We start from the raw sequence: 27,625 nt of genomic DNA, 5'->3' as shown, positions 1-27,625 counted from the left end.
ACATTACCATGGGACATGGTAATTTCTCTTCTTTTAATTTTTCTTTAGCCAAACTGTAGTAGCTGGGGGAAAGGGCTATATTATTTCTATGGCAAAGTTCCTGGCCACAACATTTTGGCCACATTTATAAAATTCTAATTCCAGGTGAAGGGGCAGTAAAGTTTAATTTTTCTGAAAACCACAAAGGAGAGAAACAGGGATAGATACCAGTGAGTTGCAAACATCATTACATATCCTGAGTCCCGAAATTTTTTGATTGTTGGGCAGTTCTGATTGGTCAGATCATAGCAGGTTTCTCATAGGCAAAGCCACTAAGATGTTGATTGCTCAGGTCTTTATTTTGGGACTTCTGGGGATAGAAGGTCTTGGTGCAAAGAACATGTTATCAGATATGGCACCCTTTTCACATATAAGATTATGAGCCAACAGGAGCATAAAACTGACCAGCTGTGTTAATTCTTGTGACTCTCTCTCTCTGCACAACAAGCCTTCTGAATGTTTGCTTGATAGCAAGGGAAAAGAGGGGTATTCTTTTTGTTCAATCTCTACCTCTCTTTGCTTGAATTTTCTCCCTCATCACCACTTCATCCAATGGCTCTGTGTCTATATGGTATCATTATTTTGTGTCCAAAGACCACTATGTATTTCATGGCAGGCATCGAGGGACTCCAATTGGCATTAGGGATATTTAGAATCAGAGACCGCCCAGCCAGTGTTGCTCTGTGGTTGAGCATTGATCTATGAACCAGGAGGTCATGGTTAGATTCCAGTCAGGGCATATGCCCAGGTTTCAGGCTCAATCCCCAGTGGGGGCGTGCAGGAGGCAGCTGATCAATGATTCTCTCTCATCATTGATGTTATCTCTCTCTTCCTCTCCCTTCCTCTCTAAAATCAATAAAAATATATTTAAATAAATAAATAGTTCTCTATCATCATTGATGTTTCTATCTCTTTTTTCCTCGTTGAAGTCAATAAAGAAAAATATAAAGAGGGGGAAAAGGAATCAGAGACCACTTAGAAATAATATCTAATACTTACTGGTTATTTATTATATACTGTTCGGTGTCTTAAATTTATAATTTCGCTTAATTCTCGGAAGAACCGTGTTATTTGGCTATTACAATTATCCTCCCTTTATGAAGGAGAAAATTGAGACTCAGAAAAGTTAGGTAACTTGCCAAACTTCACATACCTTGGCAGTTACAGAACCAGAATTCAAAGAAGATTCCAGAGCCACTTCTTAACCTACAAAGCTCTACTTTCTGTCTCAGTAACTTTAGAAGTCAGGCAACTGGAAGGAACAACAAAATAAACCTCACATAAGGCCAAGAGAATGGCTGACAAAATACATCTCATTCCTTCTCTATGTTTAATGTCAATTTTTATACCATCGCTAAAGAGTGCCTATTATGAAGCTATTTGGTCAAGGTTATCTTCCTCTTACCCCACCCCCATCATCAGATGATTTTTATTTATAGCCATGTTTAAATATCATAGGCACACTCAGACTCGCTGCATAATGAATTTGTCTTCTGAGCAAAGATTCTTTTTGAAAGCATATTTTCTTTATTCACTCTGTTTTTTGGCCAAGAATTTTTTTAAAAAATATGTTGTTTGTTTTTTAATCTGTTCAAAGTATTCCTCAGTTCTAGAATTGAGAAAGTCAGGCCAATTAGTCCAGACCAGATTAATCACGCTGAATTTTAAGATCCATGAGCTACTTTGAGTTCTACAGAGTAAGAAAACATCTTAGATTTCTTCTAAAGACATTCTGATTTAGTTCTATATTGTTTAGTTCTATATGCTTTACTCCACTGTTTGAATGCTAATAAGAGCTTCCTCGAATTCATTGCTTAAGAAGTTAAGTCCTGGCATCTAATTACTTGGCAAGCTGTTTTAAGTATATATAATTATATCTTCCCTCCATTTTGGGGTGGTGAGCCAAGTAATCTGCATCAAGAGAAAACAAATAATACCTACATTAATTGCTAGCTAGCAACAAGGAGCTCACAGCACCTTTGAAAAACCCACTCATTATAATCTTAGTACATACAGAGTGCTCAATACTTTTTAATAGACCAAACTAAGATCATCCTACCTTTCTAGATAAGAACTCCAGCAAAGGGAAATTATATAGAACCTGTCATATTTCAGTCCTTGGAGGTCAGTTGTGTGAGAGAGATTAAGACTTGGCACTTGGGAGTATGAAATTTTAAATCCTGATCACTATTTTGGACAAGTCCCTTCTCTTTTCTGAGTGCCCGTCTGCTTCTTGCCCCATGAGACAGGTGCCAGGAAACCTGAAGACTAAGACAGCACACTGGGCATGTCTTTACAATGGTGGGCACCAAGCGATGAGTTTTCTTCTTTATTCATTCTAAATGGTCTCAACTCTTACTCCTGTATTATTTGGGGATGCTAATTGCAAAACATAGTCAGACTTGAGCTAAAATAACTTTTCCCCAGACTAGTTAATTACATATAATCTTTTTTTAAAAAAAATATATTTTATTGAGTTTTTACAGAGAGGAAAGGCGAGAGATAGAGAGTTAGAAACATTGATGAGAGAGAAACATCGATCAGCTGCCTCCTGCACACTCCCCACTGGGGATGTGCCCGCAACCAAGGTACATGCCCTTGACCGGAATCGAACCCGGGACCCTTCAGTCCGCAGGCCGGCGCTCTATCCACTGAGCCAAACCGGTTTTGGCTACACATGATCTTTTGGGGAAGTAGATCTAAGTAACTTTCTCCTAGGCCACACTACTGGGAGGTAAGAAGGGAAAGTAGAATTGCAATTTCCAGCCGGGTAAGGCCAACCCAGTTGGCCTGGTCAAGCAGGTTGTCTTGAATGAAGAATTTTCAAGTCCCTCATTGGCTGATCTGGGCCTCCAGGACCTTCTTCAGCTTGTTGGTCAGGATGCTGCCCTCAGAGCTGCGGCGAGCATTCCCCTCTAGGGTAGGGAGTCTAGAAGACAGGGGACCAGGTTCAACTTTTGCCTGGTGCTTTAAGGTTAAATGCAAAGCTTCTCTCGGATCCTGTGGACATCAGAATCTCCCTTCTGCCTGTCTATCCCCAGATCATTTAAAGAGCACTGCTGGGAGAATGAACACAAGCCCCAGCGAGTCAGAGTACCTCGTCTATTGGGAAGACCCCCGTCTCTCTCCCAGGCATGGGATCTGGCATATAGTTGGAGCCAAAATATTTTTGTGAATGCAGGGACATTGGGATGTGAAAACATATCACAAACCCCAGAGAGATTCACAGCCAGACTGAGGTTTGATCCTAAGACAGCCAAGCTTTCTTTAAGCGCGGATGGTAGCCGTTTCTACCACCACCGGTTCAGGACCGGTGCGTCCATCTCTTCCACCCTTCCCTTTAGAAAGTGGCCCAAGGCGTGCAGGGGTGTGTGTGTGTGTGTGTGTGTGTGTGTGTGTGTGTGTGTGATGTCTCTCATTCCCGGGAGGAACTGGAGTCAGGAAAGAGCACACCTGTGGCAGAAGAACAAATCGGCGAGGCTGCGAGGGGTGTGAGGAAGCCGGGCGAAGTCGGGGCCAGAGAAAAACCCAAGCGTCGGCCCAGCCATCGTAACCGACCAGCGGCCTAGGAGCAGGGAAAGGTGTGCGCCAGGGGAGTCGGGTGCACTGCGCAGCACTCCCCCGGGAGGTACACCCTCCTCCGCCTACGAGTGACCTAATTACAAGGTGCCAACCCGAGGTGGAGGTGGCCTCCACCCAGGCGACAACTCTGCGCTCGTTCCTTCCCACAAAGATGCAGGAACCCCAAGCAACTCCGGCGCTGATGCACCGCGGAGGGGCGGTGGGGTCGCAGTTCTCGTTTCCGATTTGGTTGCGGTCGCCGGCGAAGAGCCGGGGCGCAGCACCTTTCGGCAAAGGCCTCTGGCCGTTGGGAGGCCCCGTCCGCCCGGACTGCGCTGCGCCAGGCCCCCGCCCCGGCAGCGTAGGACGTCGTGCCCCAGGATCAGCCCAGCTCCCCGCCGCGATCACTGCGCTGGCCCGGACTCGGGCCGCCCTTCCCCCTGGGCCCCACCCTCCTGGGGGACCACGCCCGATGCCCAAGGTGCCTGTTACCAGCGGGCGATGTTGCGCCTGCGCCTGGGCCCCCGGTTCCCGCCCCTCTTCCGGTCTGGCGGCCGTCCTGGGTCGGCTCCGCAGTTGCGCAGCTCGTGCCGCGGCCCTTCCACCCCTCCGCGCCCCGCCGCCTCCTGACGCCTGGCGTGACGTCACCACGCCGGCGGCCGCCATTACAGAGAGCCGAGCTCGGGAGCTCTAGCTAGCTGAGGAAGACAGCGGCCAGCGGCCGAGCACTGCGGGGAGAGCCAGCGGGCCAGAGCCAGCGCCGAGCCACCGCCAGGAACCACACCAGTACCTCGGGGACCGGCGGCGGCGTGTGCGTGTGGCCCGTGTGCGGGCGGCGGCGCGGGTGTAGCGCGGAGCGGCAGCCTGTTCGGGCGGGTGGCATCATGGACGAGAAGGTGTTCACCAAGGAACTGGACCAGTGGATCGAGCAGCTGAACGAGTGCAAGCAGCTCTCCGAGCCCCAAGTCAAGAGCCTCTGCGAGAAGGTGAGTTACACTCCGGCTACGGGAGCCGCCGTGGGCTGCGCCCGCCGAGAAAGGGGTGGCTGTGGGGAGGGTGCAACATGGCGGAGGCCGCCCGCCCGGGCCCCCGGCGCCTCCCAGACCGGGGTCCGGCGCGGCGCGGTCGGGCGGCGATTCCCAGGCGACCCGGCGCCCCCTGCCTCTCGCGCGGAGATGGGTTGTCCCTGCCTCTGGCGCCTAAAATGGCGCCGTTCACCCCACTCCGAGGCTTCGGAGCCTCCCGGCCTCGGCGTCGGACGGGTGCTGGGGGAGCGGAGACCCCGGGTGGGGGTGGTTTTGAGATCCGGGCAGGAGGCCTTGGGTTCAAATGCCCGGAGACAGAACCTGAGACTCTCCTGTGAGGTGGGCCGGAGGCTTTTCCCTTGGACTCAGGACTGAGTCTCAGCTCCAAAGCTGCCCAGAGGGTCCCCCCAAAGGCGAGCTTGTAGGCCAGACCCTGAGACCTATCGAGGGGCCCCACTGCTTTAGTGCTGTCCTAGGGGGATTGCGCCAAATTCGCTGAGCAGTCTTTTTGTAAAGCGCGTCTTTTAAGAATTTAACAACAAATCTCTTAACCTAGTTTCTACGAAGGTCATGGTGGTAGATATAGGGAGGCATTTAAGTTCTTTTTCATCGTTGGAAGAAATGGGAGAATTTGTTGGATCATACCGTATATGGAGTTTTGGGATTGGAAGTCAAATGTCAGTTGAATTTATGATTTCTATGCTGACCTAAACTGGGTAGTGGGAAATCTTTCTCTAAGCTTAACGTACTTGGCATTTTGCCATTTATTTTTTTTAAATGAGCAACATCAATTGTAAGAGCAGCAAATTTTGTGTCCCGGCTCTTTGTTAGGAAAGTTACTTGTTTGTATTTTTGTGGCTTTAAGTGGTAGTAATAATAATAGCTGTCGATTGAGCGTTTACTGTGTTGCGGACTTACAGATGCTGAAATTAGGATCTTGTAGTCCGTTTCATTAGTCCATCTTAGTTACCCTTTTTTAAAGTGAACTTTGCAGCATTTTATTTTAATACAGAGTTGTGAAATATTATGTTATCACTTTGTATTAGTGAAGGAAGTTATTACAGAGCAATTATGCTGACTTGTTTGTGGTTTGATGTGAAAATTAGGTTCATGAGTTTGGCCTATATACCCCTAAAATAGGCTTTTAAAGAAATTATGCTATAAATAATTGCAGTTTAAGTGAGGCAAATTCAGATTTATTTATCCCAAGCCCAAACAAAACTCTCCTAGTTAGTGAGGTGGCACATCATCTATTGGAGCTGCATTGTAATGGTAGCTTCTTGATCCTTAATTTCCCTGCATCAAATGAGGATGGTGTTTATTTTAAAGATGTACAAATAAGCTTTTCAGAATTATTTAATGTATATTATTAGGTCTTAATTTGTAGGTACCATAAGTGATGATTTTAGTGACTTTTAGAGTTTAGTACTTTACATAAAGACTTAGTCAGCAGTTGGCTAGATGACTAGTCATTTGTGTAGAAAATATTGGAAGAGAAGTAATGATGTAATTGGAAAATCATGGGACTGCAAAGTTAGACTTGGACACTAGTGAATAATTGTGACTGACCTTGGGGCAACCACTTCACTTGGTCCATTTTCTTTTTTGAAACATCGATTTGTTGTTCTCCTTATTTAATGCATTCACTGGTTGATTCTTGTATGTGCCCTGAGCGAGGATTGAACCCACAGTCTACTGGGATTATGCTCTAACCAACTGAGCTACCCAACCAGGACCCATTTTCTTGTCTGTAGACTTAAAGCATGTTTAATTTGAGATTATACAATTTCATTTTAAATGAGTGCTTTGTGTTTAAATATTGAAAACCTACTGAATATCCAAGATTGCTTCCTTTTATGAGAGGAATGGAAAGCAATGCAGAATGTTTATTCTCAAGGAGTCTGAATCTAGTTGGAAATCAGTAGTAAATGGACCACAGAAGTAGAGGGTTTGTGTTGGAGACTACAGACGAAATATTTGATGCTTAGGTGGGGTGTATGAAGCTTGGTGCATCTAGTAAATGTTCTTTGTTTTCCACATTTTTGTAAAACTAAGATGAGTGAGGTTAATCAATTTATGCTTAGATCTCTCTTGCTCATCCAGCCTGTCCAGATTTTAATTCTTAGAGCCAAAAAGATGGGAAATAATATTTGTAGGTAGGTTTCCAAGAAATGGATGAGCCTTTTGGGGGGATACCATCACACAGCCTTCCTATTGTCTTTAGCTTGTAAGTGTTTCAACTTTTGGTATTATTATTATAATTATTTCCAGACTAAATTAATTTGAAGGCAGTTTTTTTTTAGGTATGTGGGATGAGTTAGAATACGTGACTTGAAATGATCTTTTGTACAAGTCTTCCTAGTAAAACAAAAATTCCCTTTTCACTGTTAATATTTGTATGGCTAATAACCCATCTGGTGAACGCTACATTTTTTAAAAATCTTGAGGGAAATTTTTTTTTTCATTAGTACAATAGTTTTTTTATTTTAAGAAAAGATACTTGTTGGAAATAGCTACTTAGTAATAGTTGATTATTTCTTTGATTATGAGAAGGTATGATAATTTTAAAACCTTTTATATATCTGAAAATGCCTAATCTGAATGAAATACTTAAAGTAGTAAAGATCATCATAAGAGATTATTGTAATTTTTAAAATGTAGAGGCCATTATTGTGATATCTCATCAACATTGAACAGTGGTAGGTGTTCAAATGCAGAGGATCCAAGAGTGAACATAGTTTTATGTTATTAACAAGTCAAGCTCCTCTACCCCTCAAATGTGATTAAGGGTTATATCAAAGCCAACGTGCCCTAACTGTTTTGGCTCAGTGGATAGAGCGTCGGCCTGTGGACTCAAGGGTCCCAGGTTCGATTCCGGTCAAGGGCATGTACCTTGGTTGCGGGCACATACCCAGTAGGGAGTGTGTAGGAGGCAGCTGATCGATATTTCTAATTCTCTATCCCTCTCCCTTCCTCTCTGTAAAAATAAATAAAATGTATTTCTTAAAAAAGCCAAGGTGGTTGTGTGTGTGCAGTATACCTTGTCATTTTGGGATCATAATTTGTTGATTGTTTAAAAATTTGTGGTAAGTGAGTGCAGTTTTGTGTCAGGCACAGTTCTATAGTCAGTAACATGACTACATCTGTGTAATTGGACTGGTATATTTCCATCTACAGATGGGAAAAAATATTAGTGTCAACTTGGCTTTTCACATTAACTACAGTAAACAGTCTTTTATTAAAAGACTTCAGCAGTGGTTTAATTTAGGTATGATTTTTGGCTTTGTGCTTTCAGTTCTTACCAAACCTGTAGAGAATGTTGTTTGATAGCCAGATTTTTTTTTTCTCAAAGCAGTTCTTTAACTAGGTATGCTGTTTTCCATTGCTCTACAAGCACTATAAATAAAATGCAGTCATTAGGCTTCACTTAGTTTTAACCTTTCTTACATGAGTATATAGAAAACAAACCCCTTCTTTCTAATTAGAAGAGCTATAAAATATTTGACCAAAGATAAATTATTTTATGAAGTGTGTAATATGTTTTTTGCTAGTCTGTATATGTGTTTGGTTTACATTGTTTGGTTCATTTTCATAAAAGTAATATGAACATTGAAAACAGTTGGCAGGGAAGCATAATACAGAATATTATGTTCATCATACTTTACATGCATAGTTCTCTTAAGTTTATGTAACAGTTATTGTCCTCGATTATAAATAGAAACTAGAGGCTCAGGACGGTAAAGTTATTAACTGCAGAGGCTAAATTGAGATTGCCTAGATTTAAGGATTCTAAGACCAATGTTCTAGCCTTGCTTCACAGCCCCCTTTTAGATTCTTAGGTAGTGTTAATAGAAGATGCAGGTGAATTGGGCCAGACTGAGTTGTAGAATCAACAGCTCTGTAAAATAAAGCATTACTTTTATTTTGATTGTTTGGAAGTTCCCTATTCCTGTCACATAACTGTTGTTTCACTGTGTCCTGGAGGAGTAGACAATAATTATTCTTCAGTTTTGGATGTGGCTAACTGTATTCCCTCCTCAAATAAGATTAATGAGGTGAAAACTCCAGTTTATTTTCTATGTATTCTCAGATTGTGTAAATTGTGATCCATAGACTAAGCTCTGAAATATTCTAATAAAGCATAACTGACATTATTGTTCATTACAGTGTATAAATTGCCTTTCTTTTTATCCTCGTAGCTTCCAGTCAAAGCTGTTTGTGCCTCTTTGTTTCATGATCTTCCAGGCAAAAAGCAGTAATGCAGTTGGTTTTGAGTTGACTTAATGAGGAAACACCGAAAAGATGAACAGCCCTACTATTCAGTTACACAAGTTCTCCAACTCTCTTTGTTTCAGAGTCAAGAGTCCTGTGTCTACAAATATTGGTAGTAGTGAAACGCATTCTGTAGAAAGAATGATGAGCATTTCAGGAGTGTATGGGATAATATTTGCATCAACACTCTGGTGTTCACACTTTTTATGACAGCAGGTATTTCCTTATCTCATAAGTCACATGGAATATTAGTTTAGTTTAGAGGAGTTAAGCTCGGAAAACCAGGAGACATTGGATTTGGGTTGAAGAAATGGTAGGCAAGAGTCTTTTTTTAAAATATATATATATTTCTTTATTGATTTCAGAGAGGAAGGGAGAAGGAGAGAGGGATAAAAACATCAATGATAAGAGAGAATCATCGATCGGCTGCCTCCCGCCTCCCCCCTCTCCCCCCGGGGAACAAGCCCGCAACCCAGGCATGTGCCCTTGGCCGGAACCGAACCTGGGACCCCTCAGTCCGCAGGCCGACGCTCTATCCACTAAGCCAAGCCGGTCAGGGCCAAGAATCTTTTTTTTTTTTTTTTTTAAGGTGCTTAGGAGAGATAGGAAAAGTTTTATGTGGCAAGGGACCCGCCCCCCTTTTTTTAACTCTTTTCTACTTGGTCCAATTCTCTCTTTTCACTTTAAAATTTTTTTTTTTTATTGTTTAAAGTATTACATATGTCTCCTTTTTCCCCCATTGACCTCTCCCCATTTGCCCCCCTCCCCCCCAGCACATGCCCTCACCCCCCTACTGTCTGTGTCCATGGGTTATGCTTATATCACTTTTTTTTTTTAATTCATTTCCTATTACCATCCTTGTCTGAAAAAATCCTCAACCTATAGTCCTACGCAAGTGAAATCTGAATTGGACTAGAACTAGGACGGGGAAAGATTTCCTTTTGTTTTAAATAGCTTTTCTCTCTACTTCTGGAGCAGAAGTAGTAGAAGAAGCTGAAGTTGAGACTTAATGGCTTGTCAATAAATGGCTAGGGCAGCCGTGGGCAAACTACAGGCCGGCAGGATCCAGCCATTTGAAATGAATAAAACAATTGAAAAAAAAGACGGTACCCTTTTATGTAATGATGTTTACTTTGAATTTATATTAGTTCACACAAACACTCCATCCATGCTTTTGTTCCGGCCCTCCGGTCCAGTTTAAGAACCCATTGTGGCCCTCGAGTCAAAAAGTTTGCCCACCCCTGGGCTAGGGTCTGAAAGAACTATAAAGTAACAACCTGGGGTTAATAGCTTACTTTCACAAAACCGAGTTACTATTGCCTAGTTATGTATTGGTATTGTGGCTTGGAATGGGTGAACAAGGCAGTGACAGAAATATGTGTCTAAAGGTTGTACATGACCAGCTGGCCAATTGCTCTGGCACCACTCCCTGTCCCCACCTCTGCCTTAATCATTTAATTACTACTACAGATTGGAATTTTTACATTTATGTTGTTGGGGGGGCTGAAAGAAGCTTGAGAACCTTTGTTCTAGAGTGCCCTGGGAAACAGTTTGTTTATTTAGCAGCTAAAGTCATATACAGAAGTGTAGTTCACAAAGGTTCTGGAGTGTCATTTGATGCTATTAACAATGTGACACTGTACATTTGTTCTTGGAATTCATTCAATCAAAAAGTTTAAGCCCCTATTACATGCATTACTGGCTTTCAGTATTTAGCTTTGTCTAAATAGCATTATCACAGGGATTTGTTAGTTTGCTTTTTTTTTTTTTTTTAACCCTCTAGGGAGGATATTTTTCTATTGATTTTTAGAGAGTGGAAGAGAGAGGGGGGGAAAGACAGAGAGAAATATTGTTGTTTCTAAATGAGAGAAACACATTGCTTGGTTGCCTCCTGCACACGTCCTGACCAGGGCCCAAGCTGTGGAGGAGCCTGCAACCAAGGTATGTGCCCTTGACCTGGATCAAACCCGGGACCCTTCTGTCTGCAGGCTGATGCTCTATCCACTGAGCCAAACGGGTTAGGACTGCTTTTTGTTCTTAATAGCAGGGTTTCAGATTAGTCAGAAGGTTGAACTTTTGTAAACTATATAGGAAAGGTTTTAGAACATTTGTACTAGTGGTGATCGAGGGAATTTTATTTCTCTGCACCCATCATTTGTAAACTAGTAGTAATGCCCACCATCTATTTTGTTGTGTGGCTCTGACTTTTCATTAAAAGACTTTTAAGAAGGACTTTAGAATGGAGTAGAATTTTAGTGTTAGAAGGAACCTTAAAGACCTAGCCAGTGGTCGGCAAACTAATTAGTCAACAGAGCCAAATATCAACAGTACTTCTTCAAAATAGACTCGTCCAGGCCGAAAACCGACTTCTGCGCATGGGCCATGAAGTTTCAATCGCACTGTATGTGCGCCCGCATGTGGCTCACGAGCTTCAGTTTGCCGACCACGGACCTAGGCCAAGTCATCTTTTACAGATCAGGGAGGAAACAGACCCAGAGTGGTTCTAGTTTTATGATCAATTGTTGTGAGAATTTTTTAATAAACTATGTATGTAGCAACATTTCTCAGCTTAGTAGATTAACATTTCTTCCCCCATGCAGGAATGATTGGGAATGTTTAATTTATGCACATGTGTAGGTCGGTTAGTAAAGATTGAGGTCAGATATATGGTTTTAAAGAAAATGATCATTTATTTTGGTTAGAGATGAAGATGATTATATGAAGCTTAATCATACAGATTTTAATCAAAGAAGACTTGTTTCATAAAATGTTAGAACCATCTGTTTGGTATAATTAATGAAAGACAAGTAGTATAAAAACAGGTTTGATAATTGAAGATAACTAACATAAATTCATTTGCTTCCAGAGCTAATATGCACTACTTTATGTATCACACCAAAGTAAAAATCTAGCCATATATATTAATTTATCTTAAAACATAATTTCTGCATAGTTATGAAAATCAAAGAAACCTATCTTTTGTCTTTTTTAAAGCAGCAAAAAGCAAAGTGAAATTCTCTTAAGATATTGAAAAAAGTATTCTTGCCTGCAAATTTATTTTGCTGTAAATTAAACTTTAAATTAAAAGTTGTTTTTTTTAATATATTTTATTGATTTTTTACAGAGAGGAAGGGAGAGAGATAGAGAGTCAGAAACATCGATGAGAGAGAAACATCGATCAGCTGCCTCCTGCACATCCCCCACTGGAGATGTGCCCGCAACCCAGGTACATGCCCTTGACCGGAATCGAACCTGGGACCTTTCAGTCCGCAGGCCGACGCTCTATCCACTGAGCCAAACCGGTTTTGGCTAAATTAAAAGTTTTAAAATGTCTTGAATTGTTTAACTGAAAAGTAAAATTCAAAGATTGCATTTTTCTCAGCTTCTCCTATGCCTTTATGGCTATATTGGTGAAGATGTATGATTAGAGTGTGAAATGTTAAATTTACTTGAGCTAGAGTTCCAATGAATATTGGAATTAATAATCAGAATTTTAATAGAAAAAATTCATAAGATCATCACCCAACTCTGTGACTACTTGAAGAGTATGTGTGGACAATTTGTATAAGAGGAGAAATAACTGGTAGTAAATAAACATGGAATAAAAAGTTAGAAATCTTAAAGGAAAAGTGCCAGTTAAATCAGGAGATAGCATTTTATATCTGAAACTAGAGGCCTGGGGCACAAATTCGTGCATGGGTAGAGTTCCTAGGCCTGGCTGGCAATCAGGGCCAATCTGTGGGGCTACCGGCAGGGCGATTGGGTGGCCTAGCACCGCCTGCTCACCAGCCCTAACCCCCGCCTGTCGGGGGCCTGCAGGCTGGGGGCAGCTCCTGCGTTGAGTGTCTGCCCCCGGTGGTCAGTGCAGGTCATAGTGACCGCTCGTCCTGCCAGTCGGTCAATTTGCATATTAGGCTTTTATTATATAGGATAGCTGAGCATGTTGCATAACAAGTTGGGCATAATCTGGTGTGAATGTGTATGTGTGCGCGCATGCACGATCTTGCATGCGCTTCACACAGGCCCAAACCGTTAGATACAATACCTGCTAAATACAGGAAGAAAAGGTTTACACGTATATAACTTTTCCAGTTAACATCTGCAAACATAAATAATGATCTCAGTTTATAAGTTTATTAGGGCCAGAGCAATTAACCAGTGTCTCTTTACTGCTAGACTTACTGGCCATAAATTGCAGATGAATTTGTGTCCTCTTCTCTCATTCTCCTTGTCCAGAGACATTTTGATGTAAAGTTGCAGTGCAGCACCTCCAGGCAAAGGTAATGTTTTTAGATAAGTACTTGGTTGCTCTGAATTTTACTTATCATTATAACCTATTTAATCACAGAAGAACCCCTACAAAGGTTGAGTTCAAGGTCGCATACAATAACAGGTGATCACAGTTTTGAAGTCTGAGATCATAGATTAAAAACCGCTGGTATATCATTTATATAAGACACTGATGGTCTCTTAAACTACGTATTGACTCCTCGTAAACATTAAAAATAAAGTAGTGCATCTAGGACAATCATTTGCACAATTCACACAGCCCTGAAGTTTTTCAGTGCCAACTAACAGTTGGTCATGAGACGCGAGTGAACTTGAGATACTGTCCATTTTTTAAGATTCAATCAGAATTGGCTAAACGGTTGGATCACCTCTGCTTATGTAGGCTCTGTGCGGGAGTCCCCTCTTTCCCTTACAGTTTAGTGTTCTTATTGTTTTGGTTGCACATGATAGAATGCTTTTGATCACTTTGCAAATCAGGAAAACCAATGATCTAAGACTATGACAGGATCTTAAGTAGGTTGATTTGTCCATTTCAGTTTGCTGATTGGTGGGCCCCTCTAAGGACCTTCATTTTTCCTTCAAGTATTCCAGAAGATGAGTCTGGGCATCATCCCATCTCTCTTTTTTTTTTTTTAATTGAATTTATTGTGGTGACATTAGTTTGCAAAACCATACTAAAACTGGAATGTCCAGCCCAGTATATTTGAAAATCACCCACACAACAAAGTTTCTACAGGTCCTCACAAAATCTGGAATTTCCACAAGATGTCTGATCTTTATAATCCAAGTAGTCATCCTTGAAGTTAAACTTCCAGGAGGCAGTTTGGTCCTTATAATCCAAGCAGTTAAGTAGTTGAATTAAAACCAGGCTTGAAGCTACATATCCCTGGGTGGAAAGAGAAACTGAGTACTGATTGAGGTGGCTGGTGACTGTAGTGGTACCAGTAGGTTGTATGTGACTTCTGGTCCAGGAAGCTGGTGATGCAGAGGAGTCAAGCAAGATCTGTAGTCCATGCATGCCCCCAAAGTAGAAAGTTGAGCTATTATATTCTTGACTATAACCTGAAACCCCAGTATAGCCTATGGGCTATAGGTCATGCATGGAGGAAGAGAAGGTGGACAAGGGATCTGACAGTGGGGAAATGGAAGCTGGACTCCAGATAGATACAGGAGCACTGCTGCTGGAAATGGTTGGAACTGGGGTGCTAGAGGGGTGAGTGAATTGGCCACTTGCTCCACTCTCTGAATTCACTTTCTGGGCTGGAAATTCCTTTTGGCAGGTATCACTTTTTTTTTTTTTTTTTAACCTCCATTCTGTTGCTGCTGCTGGTGGTGCTACTTAGCTCTTTGATTCTTAAACTGTATTCTGGTAGCCCATCAAGGAATTCGGCAAGTCTATGCCAGAAATGGTCAGATTCAGCCCATTGATTATATAAGGCAGTTGCTTAAGATAAAGCATCATGCTAATAAGGTTGTTAGGACACCCAAAGTCAGTCCAAATGGTGAGTGGGTGAGGGGGGTAGAATCCAGGTCAGGGGTGGGCAAACTTTTTGACTCGAGGGCCACAATGGGTTCTTAAACTGGACTCAGAAGAAGGAGCTGCAGCCGTGTTTCCGACTTTGCCATGTTAACACTGCTGCTGGTGAAGGAGCGGAGGGGAGAGCAAGAGAACCCTCCGCTCTTTCGGCTCCGCGGGCCGGATAGAACAGCCGAACGGGCCAGGTCCGGCCCGCGGGCCGTAGTTTGCCCACGGCTGATCCAGCTAGAAGGTCTTGCTTCACCCAGGGTAGACAGATTCTGGGACCTTGGTGGGAGTGTTTGGAGTGGTGGAACTAAGTGAAAAGCTTGCTTACTGCTTCAGAGGCAGCAGCAGCTCTTCCACATCCCACCACTAACAAAAAGCATAATCCTGTTGTATAGTACATATGAAACTAAAAAATACTATCTTGCTCTGTAATCCCATCAATTGAAAATACTCTGAAAGGAAATCATTCAGATAACACTAGTACGTGCATAAGTCTGTTCAGGAGGATGTTCTACAGCAGTTTAAAATGATCACTATAATGCTGTAGGAAATTGGGTTAGTGAATATGAAATATTAGAACACAAACGAGATGTTGAGCACTTATAGACATGAGGTCTGTATGTAGGTAAAAACTGGAAGAAATGAGTAGTTTTGTTGCTGTGGTAGGATTATGACAGTCATATTGTTCTTAAAGTTTTTCCACTGAAATTAACAATCAACATTTTAATGCTTTTTGGTCTTTTTATACAAAAAAAAATTCCTTAGTTGTAATCATATTGTATTTTTAAGTGTTTGCTTGATTATAAGTGGTTGGTGAATCTGTTGGTTCATGTTTTTTCTCTTTTATTTCCTTGAAAAATCTTGGCTTAGATGATCTGTGAGGTCTAATTTAAGTCTGCGTTGCTTGTAATTTCATATTATTATGGTGGCTAGGGATGACCTATATCTAAGAATGTCAAGCAGATCTATATAAGTCATTCACCTTATACTTGATTGCTTAATAGCAGGTTGAAATAAAGTCTAATTTCTGAATCTGAACTCTGAGAGGATGTTGAAAATAAATTAATACCCCTAAAGGTTCCTTTCCTTCAAGTGATTTTCCAAATTGTTTATTAGGATGGTATAAAATTTAGCTTCACACTGTTACTTGTGATGGTCTCTTATTAATAAAATAGCCTATTCCCATTTTAAATGGGAAGTTTTTAAAAATATATATATTTTATTTCAGAGAAGAGAAAGGGAAGGGAGAGAGAGATAGAAACATTCAAGGATGATAGATAATCATTGATTGGCTGCCTCCTATTGGGGATCAAGCCTACAACCTGGGCATGTGCCCTGACCAGGAGTCACCCAAGACCTCCTAGTTTGACACTCAACCACTGAGCCACACCGGCCAAGCTAGGAAATTTTACAGCAAATTTTTTTTCCCTTGAATTCATTCATTTCATTATTTACCACTTGACTGAATTTCAGTAGGGTTCCAGTAAAAAAAAATGAGTATGATGCTAATTACACTATTTTTTTTTAACTTGATCTTTTTTCAAATGTTAAGTAGCTGAGACATTTGACGGTCTGAAAAAATGTTTTAGGGGTTTAGGAGAAGCAAAAAAGTTTGGGAGAGTGTGTGTGTGTGTGTGTGTTTTGCTTTTTTGTGCCCATGCATAATTCAGGGACATAGGCTTTAAATTATAGCAGTCAGAATACCAGAGGATGAGACCTGCCAGCATAGCTCAGTGATTGAGTGTCTACCTATGAAACAAGAACTCATGGTTCAATTCCCGGTGAGGGCACATGCCTGGTTTGCAGGCTTGATCTCCATTTAGGGGTGTGCATGAGGCAACTGATCAATGATTTTCTCTTATCGATGTTTCTCTCTCCCTCTTTGATCTTTCATCTCCCTCTCCCTTCCTCTCTGAAATCAATAAAAATATATTAAAAAAAAAAAAAAAGCCCTAACCGGTTTGGCTCAGCGGATAGAGCATCGGCCTGCGGACTCAAGGGTCCCAGGTTCGATTCCAGCCAAGGGCGCATGCCTGGGTTGCGGGCTCAGTCCCCAGTAGGGGGCGTGCAGGAGGCAGCCGATCAATGATTCTCTCTCACCATTGTTGTTTCTCTCTGTCCTTCTCCCTTCCTCTCTGAAATCAATAAAGAAATATATTTTTTTTAAAAAGAACTCTAAAACTAAGGAATTAGGTACCTGAATGTCTTGCTCCATTTTCATTGATCTTTATACAGCTACTAATAATATAATTTCTTTAGTGTTTACTTAGATGACAACTAATAGGCCTAAAAACTCCTGATACTGATGAGAGAAATAGGGCTGTGCATCTTGATACACATTTGGTTTTGGATTCCGAGGAGAGATGACCAATGGAACAAAATCTTGCCCTCTTATAATGGGATCATAATTGCCTGCAATTTCATTTTCTACTGAGTTGCACCTTACACTACATTAAGTGTGAAGAAACATGTATTTGTTAATGTTTAATGTCAAGTGTATTGGTTTATTTTTTTCTCTCTCTCTCTATCTGTAGGCTAAAGAAATCCTGACAAAAGAATCCAACGTGCAAGAGGTTCGATGTCCAGTCACCGTCTGTGGAGATGTGCATGGGCAATTTCATGATCTCATGGAACTGTTTAGAATTGGTGGCAAGTCACCAGATACAAATTACTTGTTTATGGGAGATTATGTTGACAGAGGATACTACTCAGTTGAAACAGTTACTCTGCTTGTAGCTCTTAAGGTAACTTCAAGTTTATGTTCAGATATTTTAAACTGAGTAAAACAGTCCTTTGGAATGTTCTTTTTTCTAGAGATTTGTGATTTTCTCTGAGTATTAAGTTTTGGAATAAAACTTTAAACTTAGGATTGCAAATATTTAGATTTGGGACCTAGAAATCATAGGTCTATCTGTCTGAGTAAGGGGATGGTATAGAATAAAAACAAAAAGGGTTTTGTGTGTTTGTGGGGAGTTTTTTTGTTAATCCTAACCCGAGGATTTTTTTTTTTTATTGATTTTTAGAGAGTGGGAGGGAGGTGGGAGGGAGAGTGAGTAAGAGAGAAACATTGATGTGAGAGAGACATATCGATTGATTGCCTTTCCACACACGCACCTCACCTGGGGCTGGGGATTGAACCTGCAACCCAGGTACATGCCCTTGGCCAGAATTGAACCTGAGACTCTGTGGTATTCGGGTTGATGTTCTAATAACCATAGCAACACTAGCCAGGGCAAAAAAAGGTTATTCCTTAAGGAAGAAAATAACCTTTGATTATTTGAAAAAATATTAGAAGGCTGGTCAGATAGATTTTAGATCAATAAATTGGGATGTGGAGGGAATATAATTACCTTTCTAGATACTTTTTAAGTATTTTAAAGGAATGAAATGTCAGTTGTTGGAATGTTTATATCCTTTGACAGAGTAGTCCTATTACAATTTTATTGAAGTAGAAATTCAAGAAGAAAAGAGCTTTATTTATATGAAAACATAAACTGCAGCATTATTTTTAATATCAGAAAGAATTGACCTAAATATCCAACAGAAAGTGAATATCTAAAATATGATTTATCTCAATGGACTAGTTTGTAACCATTAAGCATGTCATGATAATCTAGAACAATAGAAATGGATAATTAAAGAAAACAAGTTGCTTTATATCGGGTATAGCTTTGGGAAATGTACAAAGGTCTGAAGGTGAAACATGAAATGATAAATAGCGTTTAGTATGGTAGGCTTCTGTCTTTCCCATAAAAAAAATTGACTTTACCTTTTGGGGAAAAGATTTTACTAAATATGCAGAATGGTAAAATGCCGAAGACTTCTAATATTGGAGAAGCAGTGAGATGTGGTTTTGGCAAGAGCTGAATTTTAGGCAACTAATATAATGTATGTGTTTGAAGCTACTAGTCTGAATCATATAAAGTGCTACAGAACATTTTTGGAGTCATTATGTTCTGCATCTGTAAAATAAAGGGCTTAGATTAAATGATGGAAACTTTCTGTGGTAGCTCTAGATATTACAAGAGCAGACTTATAAGCTGACCTTAAAGCCCAGGATATGAATCCCAGTGCTCAGAAGGATTGAATATGTTAACTTTAAGAATTCATGTTTGAAGCTGTTAAGGGTTGAATTGTGCCGCTACTACTCCCAAATTTCGTGTGTTGAAGACCTAACCCCCATTACCTCAAAATGTGACTGTGTTTGGAGATAGGGTCTTTAAAGATGTAATTAAAATGAGGTCAGACGGGGAGCCCTAATCCAATATGACTGTTTTCCTTATAAGAAGAGATTTGGACACAGATTCAGAGGAAAGATGATAAGACTGGAGAAGATAGACATTTACTAGCGAAGGGCAGGGGCCTTCAGATGTAACCAATCCTATCAACATCCTCTATAACTGTGAGGAAATACATTTGATATTTAAGCCACCCAGTCTGTGGTGCTTTGTTATGACAGCCTATTCTTTATTATGACAAACGAATAAAGGGGGAAGGAAACTAACAAATAGTGATGGAACAGGAGTATCCATTTACAAAAAAGAAGAGGAACTTAGATACTTCATACCATATAAATGGACCATAATTGATCATAGACCTAAATATGAGAGCTAAAGCTATGAATTTTCTAGAATAAAACTTAGAAAATCTTTGTAAACTTGGGTTAGACATAGATTTCTTAGCTATGATACCAGAAGCATGATCCATTAAAAAATTAATAAATTGGACTTCATCAGAATTATTTTTGGTCTTCAAAAGACATCACTAAGGAAAATGTATTTGTATTCATATATATATATATATATATAGTATATATATATATATATATATATACTATATATATATATATATATATATATATATATTTAAAACCTGTTATAACTAAGATGACAATTTAAAGATGGATGAAGTATTTGGATATTTCACCCAAGAAAATATCAGTAAGCACATAAAAAGATGCAAATTAAAGTCACAGCCATTCAAATGGTTGTCATCAGTAAGGCTGATAATACCAAGTATTAGTGAATTTGTGGAGAGATTGAATCTTTATGCATTGCTGATGGGAATATAAAATGCTCTGCACTTTGAAAAAGTTTGGCAGTTTCTCAAAAAGTTAAATGTATCCCTACCATATGACCCAGCAATTATACTCAGTTAGAAATCTACCCAAGAGAAATGAAAATATGTTCATATAAAAATTTACATGGTCCTAGCTGGTTTGGCTCAGTGGAAAGAGCATTGGCCTGTGGACTGAAGGGTCCCGGGTTCGATTCCAGTCAAGAGCACATGCCCTGGTTGCGGGCTCAATCCCGGGGGGGGGGGGGGGCGGGGGCGGGGGGGGGTGCAGGAGGCAGCCGATCAGTGATCCTCTCTCAACATTGATGTTTCTATCTCTCTCTCTCTCTCTCTCCTCCCTTCCTCTCTGAAATCAATTTAAAAATATTTTAAAAATTAAATTAAAAACGTACACGCATTAACTTGGGGTGGTAAGCACACAGTACAATATATAGATCATGTAGTAATTTTATTAACCAACGTTACCCCAATAAATTCAATTTTAACCATGTACATTCAAATGATTATAGTAACATTATTCATTGTAGCCCCAAACTGCAAACAATCCAAGTATTCATTCAACTGGTGCATAAAGAAACAAAAGATGGTATGGCCATACAATGGAATACTATGCAGCAATTAAGAAAGACAAATCACTGATCCATATACAGTTGAGCATCAAAAATATTCCGCCTAAGTGAAAGAAACCAGACACAAATGACTGCATGTTGTGTGATTAATTTATATGAGATTTCTAGAAAAGCAAATCAATAGAAAGTAAATCAGTGGTTGGTGGGAGTTGGGAGTGACTGCAAATAGGCATGAGGGATCTTTTGGGGGTAATGGCATGATTATAAAGCTGGATTGTGATGATTGTTGCATAATTATAAATTTACCAAAAATTATTTAACAAGAAATAATTCATGAATAGAGTGTTATAGCTGATAATTCTCTTCGTGTAAAATTGGTGGTAGAAGTTTGATTTAGTTGAGATGGGGTTGACAAATACCTCATGGACAAGTGCCTGTAGATGTGTGGTTTCAGTTCAGTGTGGTAAAAGGATTTGGAATGGTTTTCGTTTTTTGTCTTTTCCCCCAATAAAGTTAGAACTCTAGATTTCCCTGTGGAAGGTTTGCTGAATTGTTGTTTGGTTTTTGAAGGAGCCAGCATTTCATGTTGTTTTCCATTTTGTTGTTTCAGGTTCGTTACCGTGAACGCATCACTATTCTTCGAGGAAATCATGAGAGCAGACAGATCACACAAGTATATGGTTTCTATGATGAGTGTTTAAGGAAATATGGAAATGCAAATGTTTGGAAATATTTTACAGATCTTTTTGACTATCTTCCTCTCACTGCTTTGGTGGATGGGCAGGTATGTAGGTCTTCTTAAAACTTACATCACTGATTGTTTTCAGTATTCTGCTTTCTTAATGTTTAAGGATCGGTAATTCTTTGTCCACTCACATCCCTTTGGGGCCTCTTTGAAGTGCCTTTGTATCAGGCCCTGAACTATATGTTGGGACTACATCCATCCTCTCAAACTGTTTCTGGACACATCTGGGAGATGTAATTAAGGAGACCATAACAAAATTCTGTGCAAAAGAAGATTATAGTCTGTAGTGAGAGTGAAATCAGAGAAACATTTTCTTGGAGGAGCAGATTGAAGTGGAGTCTGCATTAAGTGGTGATGGTTTATCAGGAAGAAAGGGAGTGTATTCAGTAGTTTAGAGTGGGTTGGGAGAAAGATGGCTTAGAGGAGGTGCAGAGACAAGCCTGGTTGTGGCAGAACATAGATACAGGTGGGTTAAATAATGTGGGCTGCTGTCTGCACCTTAGTCCAGAATGTCTCAAGTTGTTTTTAGGTGAGGTTAACATTATAAACCACTCTTTTCAGATCTTCTGTCTACATGGAGGCCTCTCGCCATCCATAGATACACTGGATCACATCAGAGCACTTGATCGCCTACAAGAAGTTCCCCATGAGGTAATGACTTTTATTTGGTTAATAAAATCTTTTTAGCAAACTTCTTGGAAGAAAAAATTTAATTGTAACTTAGTTCATTATATGTATTCTTTTGTTTAATTCTCAAAAATGACCCCATGTGGTGTGAACACTCTTGTCCACCCATTCTTCAGAAGAAGCTAATATAAGGAACCTGCCAAGATCGCCATACTTGTGGGACTGGGCTTGGGACATAGGGTATAGTTTTCTTCAGAGTCTCTGTCTTAATTACTAGACTCCAGTGCAGCCGTGGGCAAACTACGGCCCGCGGGCCGGATCCGGCCAGTTTGAAATGAATAAAACTTAAAAAAAAAAAAGACCGTACCCTTTTATGTAATGATGTTTACTTTGAATTTATATTAGTTCACACAAACACTCCATCCATGCTTTTGTTCCGGCCCTCCGGTCCAGTTTAAGAACCCATTGTGGCCCTCCAGTCAAAAAGTTTGCCCATCCCTGCTCTAGTGCCTAACATTGACATTTGTATACTATAGGCAAATTATTAGGGTTTGTTATTGGGGCTCATTGATGTAGGCTATTTCTCTTAAAAGACATCTGGAAGTAGTTTATTTATTTGACATAGATATTTGTAACTGTAAAACTTTTTACTGTTTTCAGCAAACACCACTTAAATAAACCCAAATATTTTAAGTAGCCTTTTGGATGGTAAAATTACAATGATTTGAAAGAAGAAAAAGGAAAAATGGGCTCAATTCTTAGCATAGAACATTGACTTCTAGCATACAAATAAAATTTGGGTCTTGTTTAAATTAATTCTAATACAATTCTGTGATTATCAATAAAGTCTGCTTTTGATGAATTATTCAAATCATGTATTAACCATTTTTGCAAGTCTGTTTAACTTAACTTGCTTTTTTAGGGTCCAATGTGTGACTTGCTGTGGTCAGATCCAGATGACCGTGGTGGTTGGGGTATATCTCCTCGAGGAGCTGGTTACACCTTTGGGCAAGATATTTCTGAGACATTTAATCATGCCAATGGCCTCACGTTGGTGTCTAGAGCTCACCAGCTGGTGATGGAGGTACGTTCTGTTCTTTGAAACCTGATTTGCCTTTTATGTAAACTTAATGAAGGAAGATATTAGGGAGTTTTAAATGAATGATACTAATGAGAACATGTAGCCTGAGCCTTTTCAGTAGGTGCACACTAGAAGTAAAATCTCAAGCTTTGGTCACCATGAAATTCATAGATAACATGTTTTCAGAGATTCTTTTTTTAAGTTTGAGTCAATGTTGATTATTAACATTATCTAAGTTTCAAGTATACAATTACGATATTGTGTGCTCACTACCAAAGTCTAGTCTCCGTCCGTCACCATAAATGTGACAGATTCTTTTTTTTATTGTCTAAAGTTTTACATTTGTCTTCATTTTCCCCAGTTGACCCCCGCGCACCCCCCCCACACACACACACACACAGCCCCCTCCTCCCCCCGCCCCCCAGGATTCTTTTCTAATGTGTTTTTATTAACCTCAGAGAGGGAGAGAGATAGAGACACATCAGTGAGTGAGCCCAGGTTGGCTTGGCTCAGTGGTTGAGCATAGACCTATGAACCAGGTCACAATTTGATTCCCGATCAGGGCACATGCCTAGATTGCGGGCTCGATCCCCAGTAAGTAGAAGGCTTGGCAGGAGACAGTTTGATCAATGATTCTCTCTCATCATTGATGTTTTTATCTCTCCCTCTTCCTTCCTCTCTGAAATCAATACAAGTACATTTTTTTAAAAAAGAAACATCAGTGAGAAAGCATCATCGAGCCAGCTGCCTCCTGTATGCCCCCTACGGTGTATTGAGCCCACAACTGAGGCATGTTCCCTAACCAGGAATCGAACCGTGACCTCCTGATTCATATGTCAGTGCTCATCCACTGAGCCATACCAACCAGGCTTGACAGATTCTTAATGACAGGATAGTGCTTGGGATTTAAGAGTGGGGAAGTAAGATTCAGGGGGCAGGAGAAGAGGGAATGTAATATTTTATTATCTCAATTTTGTTATTTCGTATATTTAATGTGTAAGTGTGGAGGAGAGTTTGGGAAGAAATAAACCAAAATATTTTAAGTAGCCTTTTGAATGGTAAGATTACAGTGATTTGAAAGAAGAAAAGGGAAAAATGGGCTCAATTCTTAGCATAGAACATTGACTTTTAACATACAAATAAAATTTGGGTCCTGTTTAGATTAATTCTAATACAATTCTGTGGTTATCAATAAAGTCTGACTTTGCTAAAGATAGGGAAAGAAATTTGTGAACAATACTTTAAAAGTAACTGATGCATTTGAATAAAGCCAGAAATGCTAGAGGCATCTATTCTTTTTACCTGAGCAATGACCGCCTTGGGACCTTCACTTATGACTGATGAGAGAATTAATAAGGTTGTGGTCTCCTATGAGTATTTATCTGCCTTTATAAGGAATGGCCATATACTCATTCTTGGATCAGTTTAGAGCCACTGCAATAAGAGAGGCTGGTGAGACAGTGCTGTTTACAGAAGGCCAGATATTTAAGAAGATGTATTGGTTATTGTTTCTAATTTAAAAAGTTGTGTAGAGCACAGAAAATTATTGTTATCTAGAAACTGTTGCTATTTTTCAAGGCTTTTTGAGAGAAAAGTTTTTTTTCTTGAGTAACATTTAGTTTTGTAAATAAGGGAGTAAAATGTATTTTTATGTCTTTCTTTTTTCCTTGTAGGGATATAACTGGTGCCATGACCGGAATGTAGTAACGATTTTCAGTGCTCCAAACTATTGTTATCGTTGTGGTAACCAAGCTGCAATCATGGAACTTGATGATACTCTAAAATACTCTTTGTAAGTATCTACACCTGAGTAGTTGATTGCTATTATTTGAATATATAGTTTTAATGGGAGCTTTAAGAGTTGAAAAGCTCATTGCTAAATACATTCCAATTTGATTTTTAAGTTTCCTTTGAAACAGACCTATGGTATTTTGAAATACATCAACAGAAACTTGTGATATATAGGTTCTAATATAAATTAAAACTTTAAACCTACATTTTACTTATTTAGTAGAACCCATCTTACAATTGATCTTATAAGGAAGCCTAGTATATAAAAGCATATCCTCTCTGGCTGAAGTTACCTTGGCTCTTTGAGGAGGCAGTCAGCTAGAAGACCCTTATTAAAAGCATGATTGAACTATAACTAGTTTTGTTACATTAAGGCAAGCTGAAATTTGATAGGAAAAAATAGAGTAAAGTTTGAAAGAATGATGTTCTTGATTTTGAGTGTCAGTACAATGGTGTCTTCGAGTATAAACAACAAATATGTCTTGTTTTTCAGCTTGCAGTTTGACCCAGCACCTCGCAGGGGCGAGCCACATGTTACTCGTCGTACCCCAGACTACTTCCTGTAATGAAATTTTAAACTTGTACAGTATTGCCATGAACCATATGTTGACCTAATGGAAATTGGAAGAGCAACAGTAACTCCAAAGTGTCAGAGAATAGTTAACATTCAAAAAACTTGTTTTCACATGGACCAAAAGATGTGCCATATAAAAATACAAAGCCTCTTGTCATCAACAGCCGTGACCACTTTAGAATGAACCAGTTCATTGCATGCTGAAGCGACATTGTTGGTCAAGAAACCAGTTTCTGGCATAACGTTATTTGTAGTTACTTTTGCTTTCTATGAGAGACTGCAGATAAGATGTAAACATTAACACCTCGTGAATACAATTTAACTTCCATTTAGCTATAGCTTTACTCAGCATGACTGTAGATAAGGATAGCAACAAACAATCATTGGAGCTTAATGAACATTTTTAAAAATAAGTACCAAGGCCTCCCCTCTACTTGTCAGTTTTGAAATTGTTCTGTTTATTTTCAGGGATACCGTTTAATTTAATTGTATGATTTGTCTGCACTCAGTTTATCTCCCTTCTCAAATCTCAGCCTCATGTTGTTCTTTGTTATTGTCAGAACCTGGTGAGTTGCTTTGACAGAACTGTTTTTCCCCCTCCTGTAAGACAATGTTAACTGCACAAGGGCACTGCAGTGTTTTTCATAATAAACTTGTGAACTAAGAACTGAGAAAGTCAAATTTTAATTATATCAATGGGCAAGACTGGTGCTGTTTATTTAAAAGATAAATCAGTTGATAAATTTTAGAATTTGTAGAATGTTAGGTAAAGAAAAAAAAAATCAAGTCCATTACATAGTCTCTCTGGTAACTCTTTAACATTCTTCAGGTGAATTTCATGCTTTATAGTTCAGATAGTACAATTTATCAGATTGCCAGTGTGTTCTTTGTGGGTTCTTCCTGCATATTAACTTGTTTGCAAGAAAGGAAATCTGTGTGCAACTTCAGTGAGATCGGACTGTAAAACCATGTAACTTGAGATTTAAGTTTTTGGGTTTTTTAATAAAACAGCATGTTTTCAGGTAGAGCCACGAAGTAAATAATGTGTCTACTTATTCAGTGCAGTTTCTGGTTATAAATATATTGTTATAAATTAATTGTCTAATTGTAGATACTGTGGGCTTCGGTCATCTCAATTAGAAAGTGTTAGTAATCTACCTGATTATGAGATAAGTAAAGAAAATGCGTTGGTAAGTATAGTAATTTCCTTTAAAAATATATAATTGCTGTTGTTAATTTCTCAGTAACAGATTAAAATAAAATTTTCATATTTTAAAAGGTTCTTGTTCAAAAAAAATATCAAAGACTTCTCAACTAAAAATGAGTATTTTGAATATACTGAGGACTTGAAGTTTGCTTTGGAATGTATGGGTAAAATGAATTGGTAAAATGATGGGCTCATTTCTTAGGTTAAATTTCCTAAGCAAAGATAGATGACCTTTTTCTTGGTTGCAGTAGTGTGTTTTAAATTAAAGTGTAACGTGAATATTAGCATGTAAGAAAGACTTAACCTTGGCTTTGTAGGAAAACAATGGTATTTCTGTGGTTTTCATCCTTGATGCAGAGGTTCTGATTTAGTTTGGAGGAGGAGGGGTCAGGTATACATATTTTTAAGTTTCCCAATTGAGTTTAATTTACATGTAGATTTAAGAACTCAGTTTTCCAACTACACATTTAAGAAAATTGGTTTTTGTGGTGGATGATGATGGTTGTGGATTTTGGTAAATAATTAAGATACACCATGTGACTCTTACTTTGTTTCAATAGTGACTTCTACCTGTCCTGTATGTAGTAAGCAGTCCCTTAATTTCTACTGTAGTGTGTTTCTAGAATTGGACCTTAAAATTTAGTAATAGGCATGTTTGTTTTGAGGTGGAATCTGTTCCCGTGGGTTAAAATTATTTTCATTAAAGCCTTAATCTTTTCAAATTTAGTGTTTTTTTCCCCTTCAGTTAATTTATTCTATTGAATAGCCTTATAAAGGTTGTAGATGTATTATCTTGGGCGTGCCTGATGATCTCTATATTTGTTGTAATTATAATTTTTAAGCCTTATGGCTAAGTACATTTTATTTCTGCTTTTTATTAAATATATTTGGTTAATTGCACAGGTACTGACTGCCATGTAGACAAAAATGGGATGTTGACTTGCAGTCCTAGTGCTATCCTATAAATAGGTTACAGTGTTCATTTATCAGCTGTTGTATAAAATTGAGGGAAGGAAAAAGTGGATTATGGATGTTTATAATGTATACAACTTACAAGTAAGTTGTATACATTACAAGTTTATATTTCCTGTCATACTTGGACTAGAATGTCTTTCCCAGGAGGTAAAAAAAAGAAAGAAGATAGTTATAGCTAGTGATTGAATGCTCAAAATGAGACCATGTTTCTTTAAGACAAACCATAGATTGTCATGGCTGAAGTTTAATTGAATGGAGTTTGTGTCCT

The 27,625-nt window shown here is 39.4% G+C and overlaps 1 protein-coding gene across 1 annotated transcript; it reads left to right on the top strand.

The window, feature by feature from the left end:
- The first annotated feature begins 4,231 nt into the window (after positions 1 to 4,231).
- PPP2CA (protein phosphatase 2 catalytic subunit alpha) lies at positions 4,232 to 26,202 on the top strand. Its single transcript, XM_081091013.1, has 7 exons — positions 4,232 to 4,586; positions 17,247 to 17,456; positions 20,968 to 21,141; positions 21,664 to 21,753; positions 22,652 to 22,813; positions 24,484 to 24,602; positions 25,095 to 26,202. Exons 1-7 carry the CDS (start codon positions 4,485 to 4,487, stop codon positions 25,165 to 25,167), a joined length of 930 nt encoding a protein of 309 aa, XP_080947139.1. The 5' UTR covers positions 4,232 to 4,484; the 3' UTR covers positions 25,168 to 26,202.
- The last annotated feature ends 1,423 nt before the right edge of the window (positions 26,203 to 27,625 follow it).

This window comes from Myotis nattereri, assembly GCF_964212035.1.
Source record: "Myotis nattereri genome assembly, chromosome: 5".
Lineage (NCBI taxonomy): Eukaryota > Metazoa > Chordata > Mammalia > Chiroptera > Vespertilionidae > Myotis > Myotis nattereri.
The sequence above is the reverse complement of the archived record's forward strand: the minus strand, read 5'-3'. Positions and strand labels throughout refer to the sequence as shown.

Bases quoted from the DNA above. Each gene is read 5' to 3' on its own strand.
- PPP2CA (XM_081091013.1), top strand. From the start codon at position 4,485: ATGGACGAGAAGGTGTTCACCAAGGAACTGGACCAGTGGATCGAGCAG. The intron at 17,457-20,967 runs GTAACTTCAAGT...TTGTTGTTTCAG, and splicing joins CTCTGCTTGTAGCTCTTAAG to GTTCGTTACCGTGAACGCAT. The intron at 22,814-24,483 runs GTACGTTCTGTT...TTTTCCTTGTAG, and splicing joins CTCACCAGCTGGTGATGGAG to GGATATAACTGGTGCCATGA.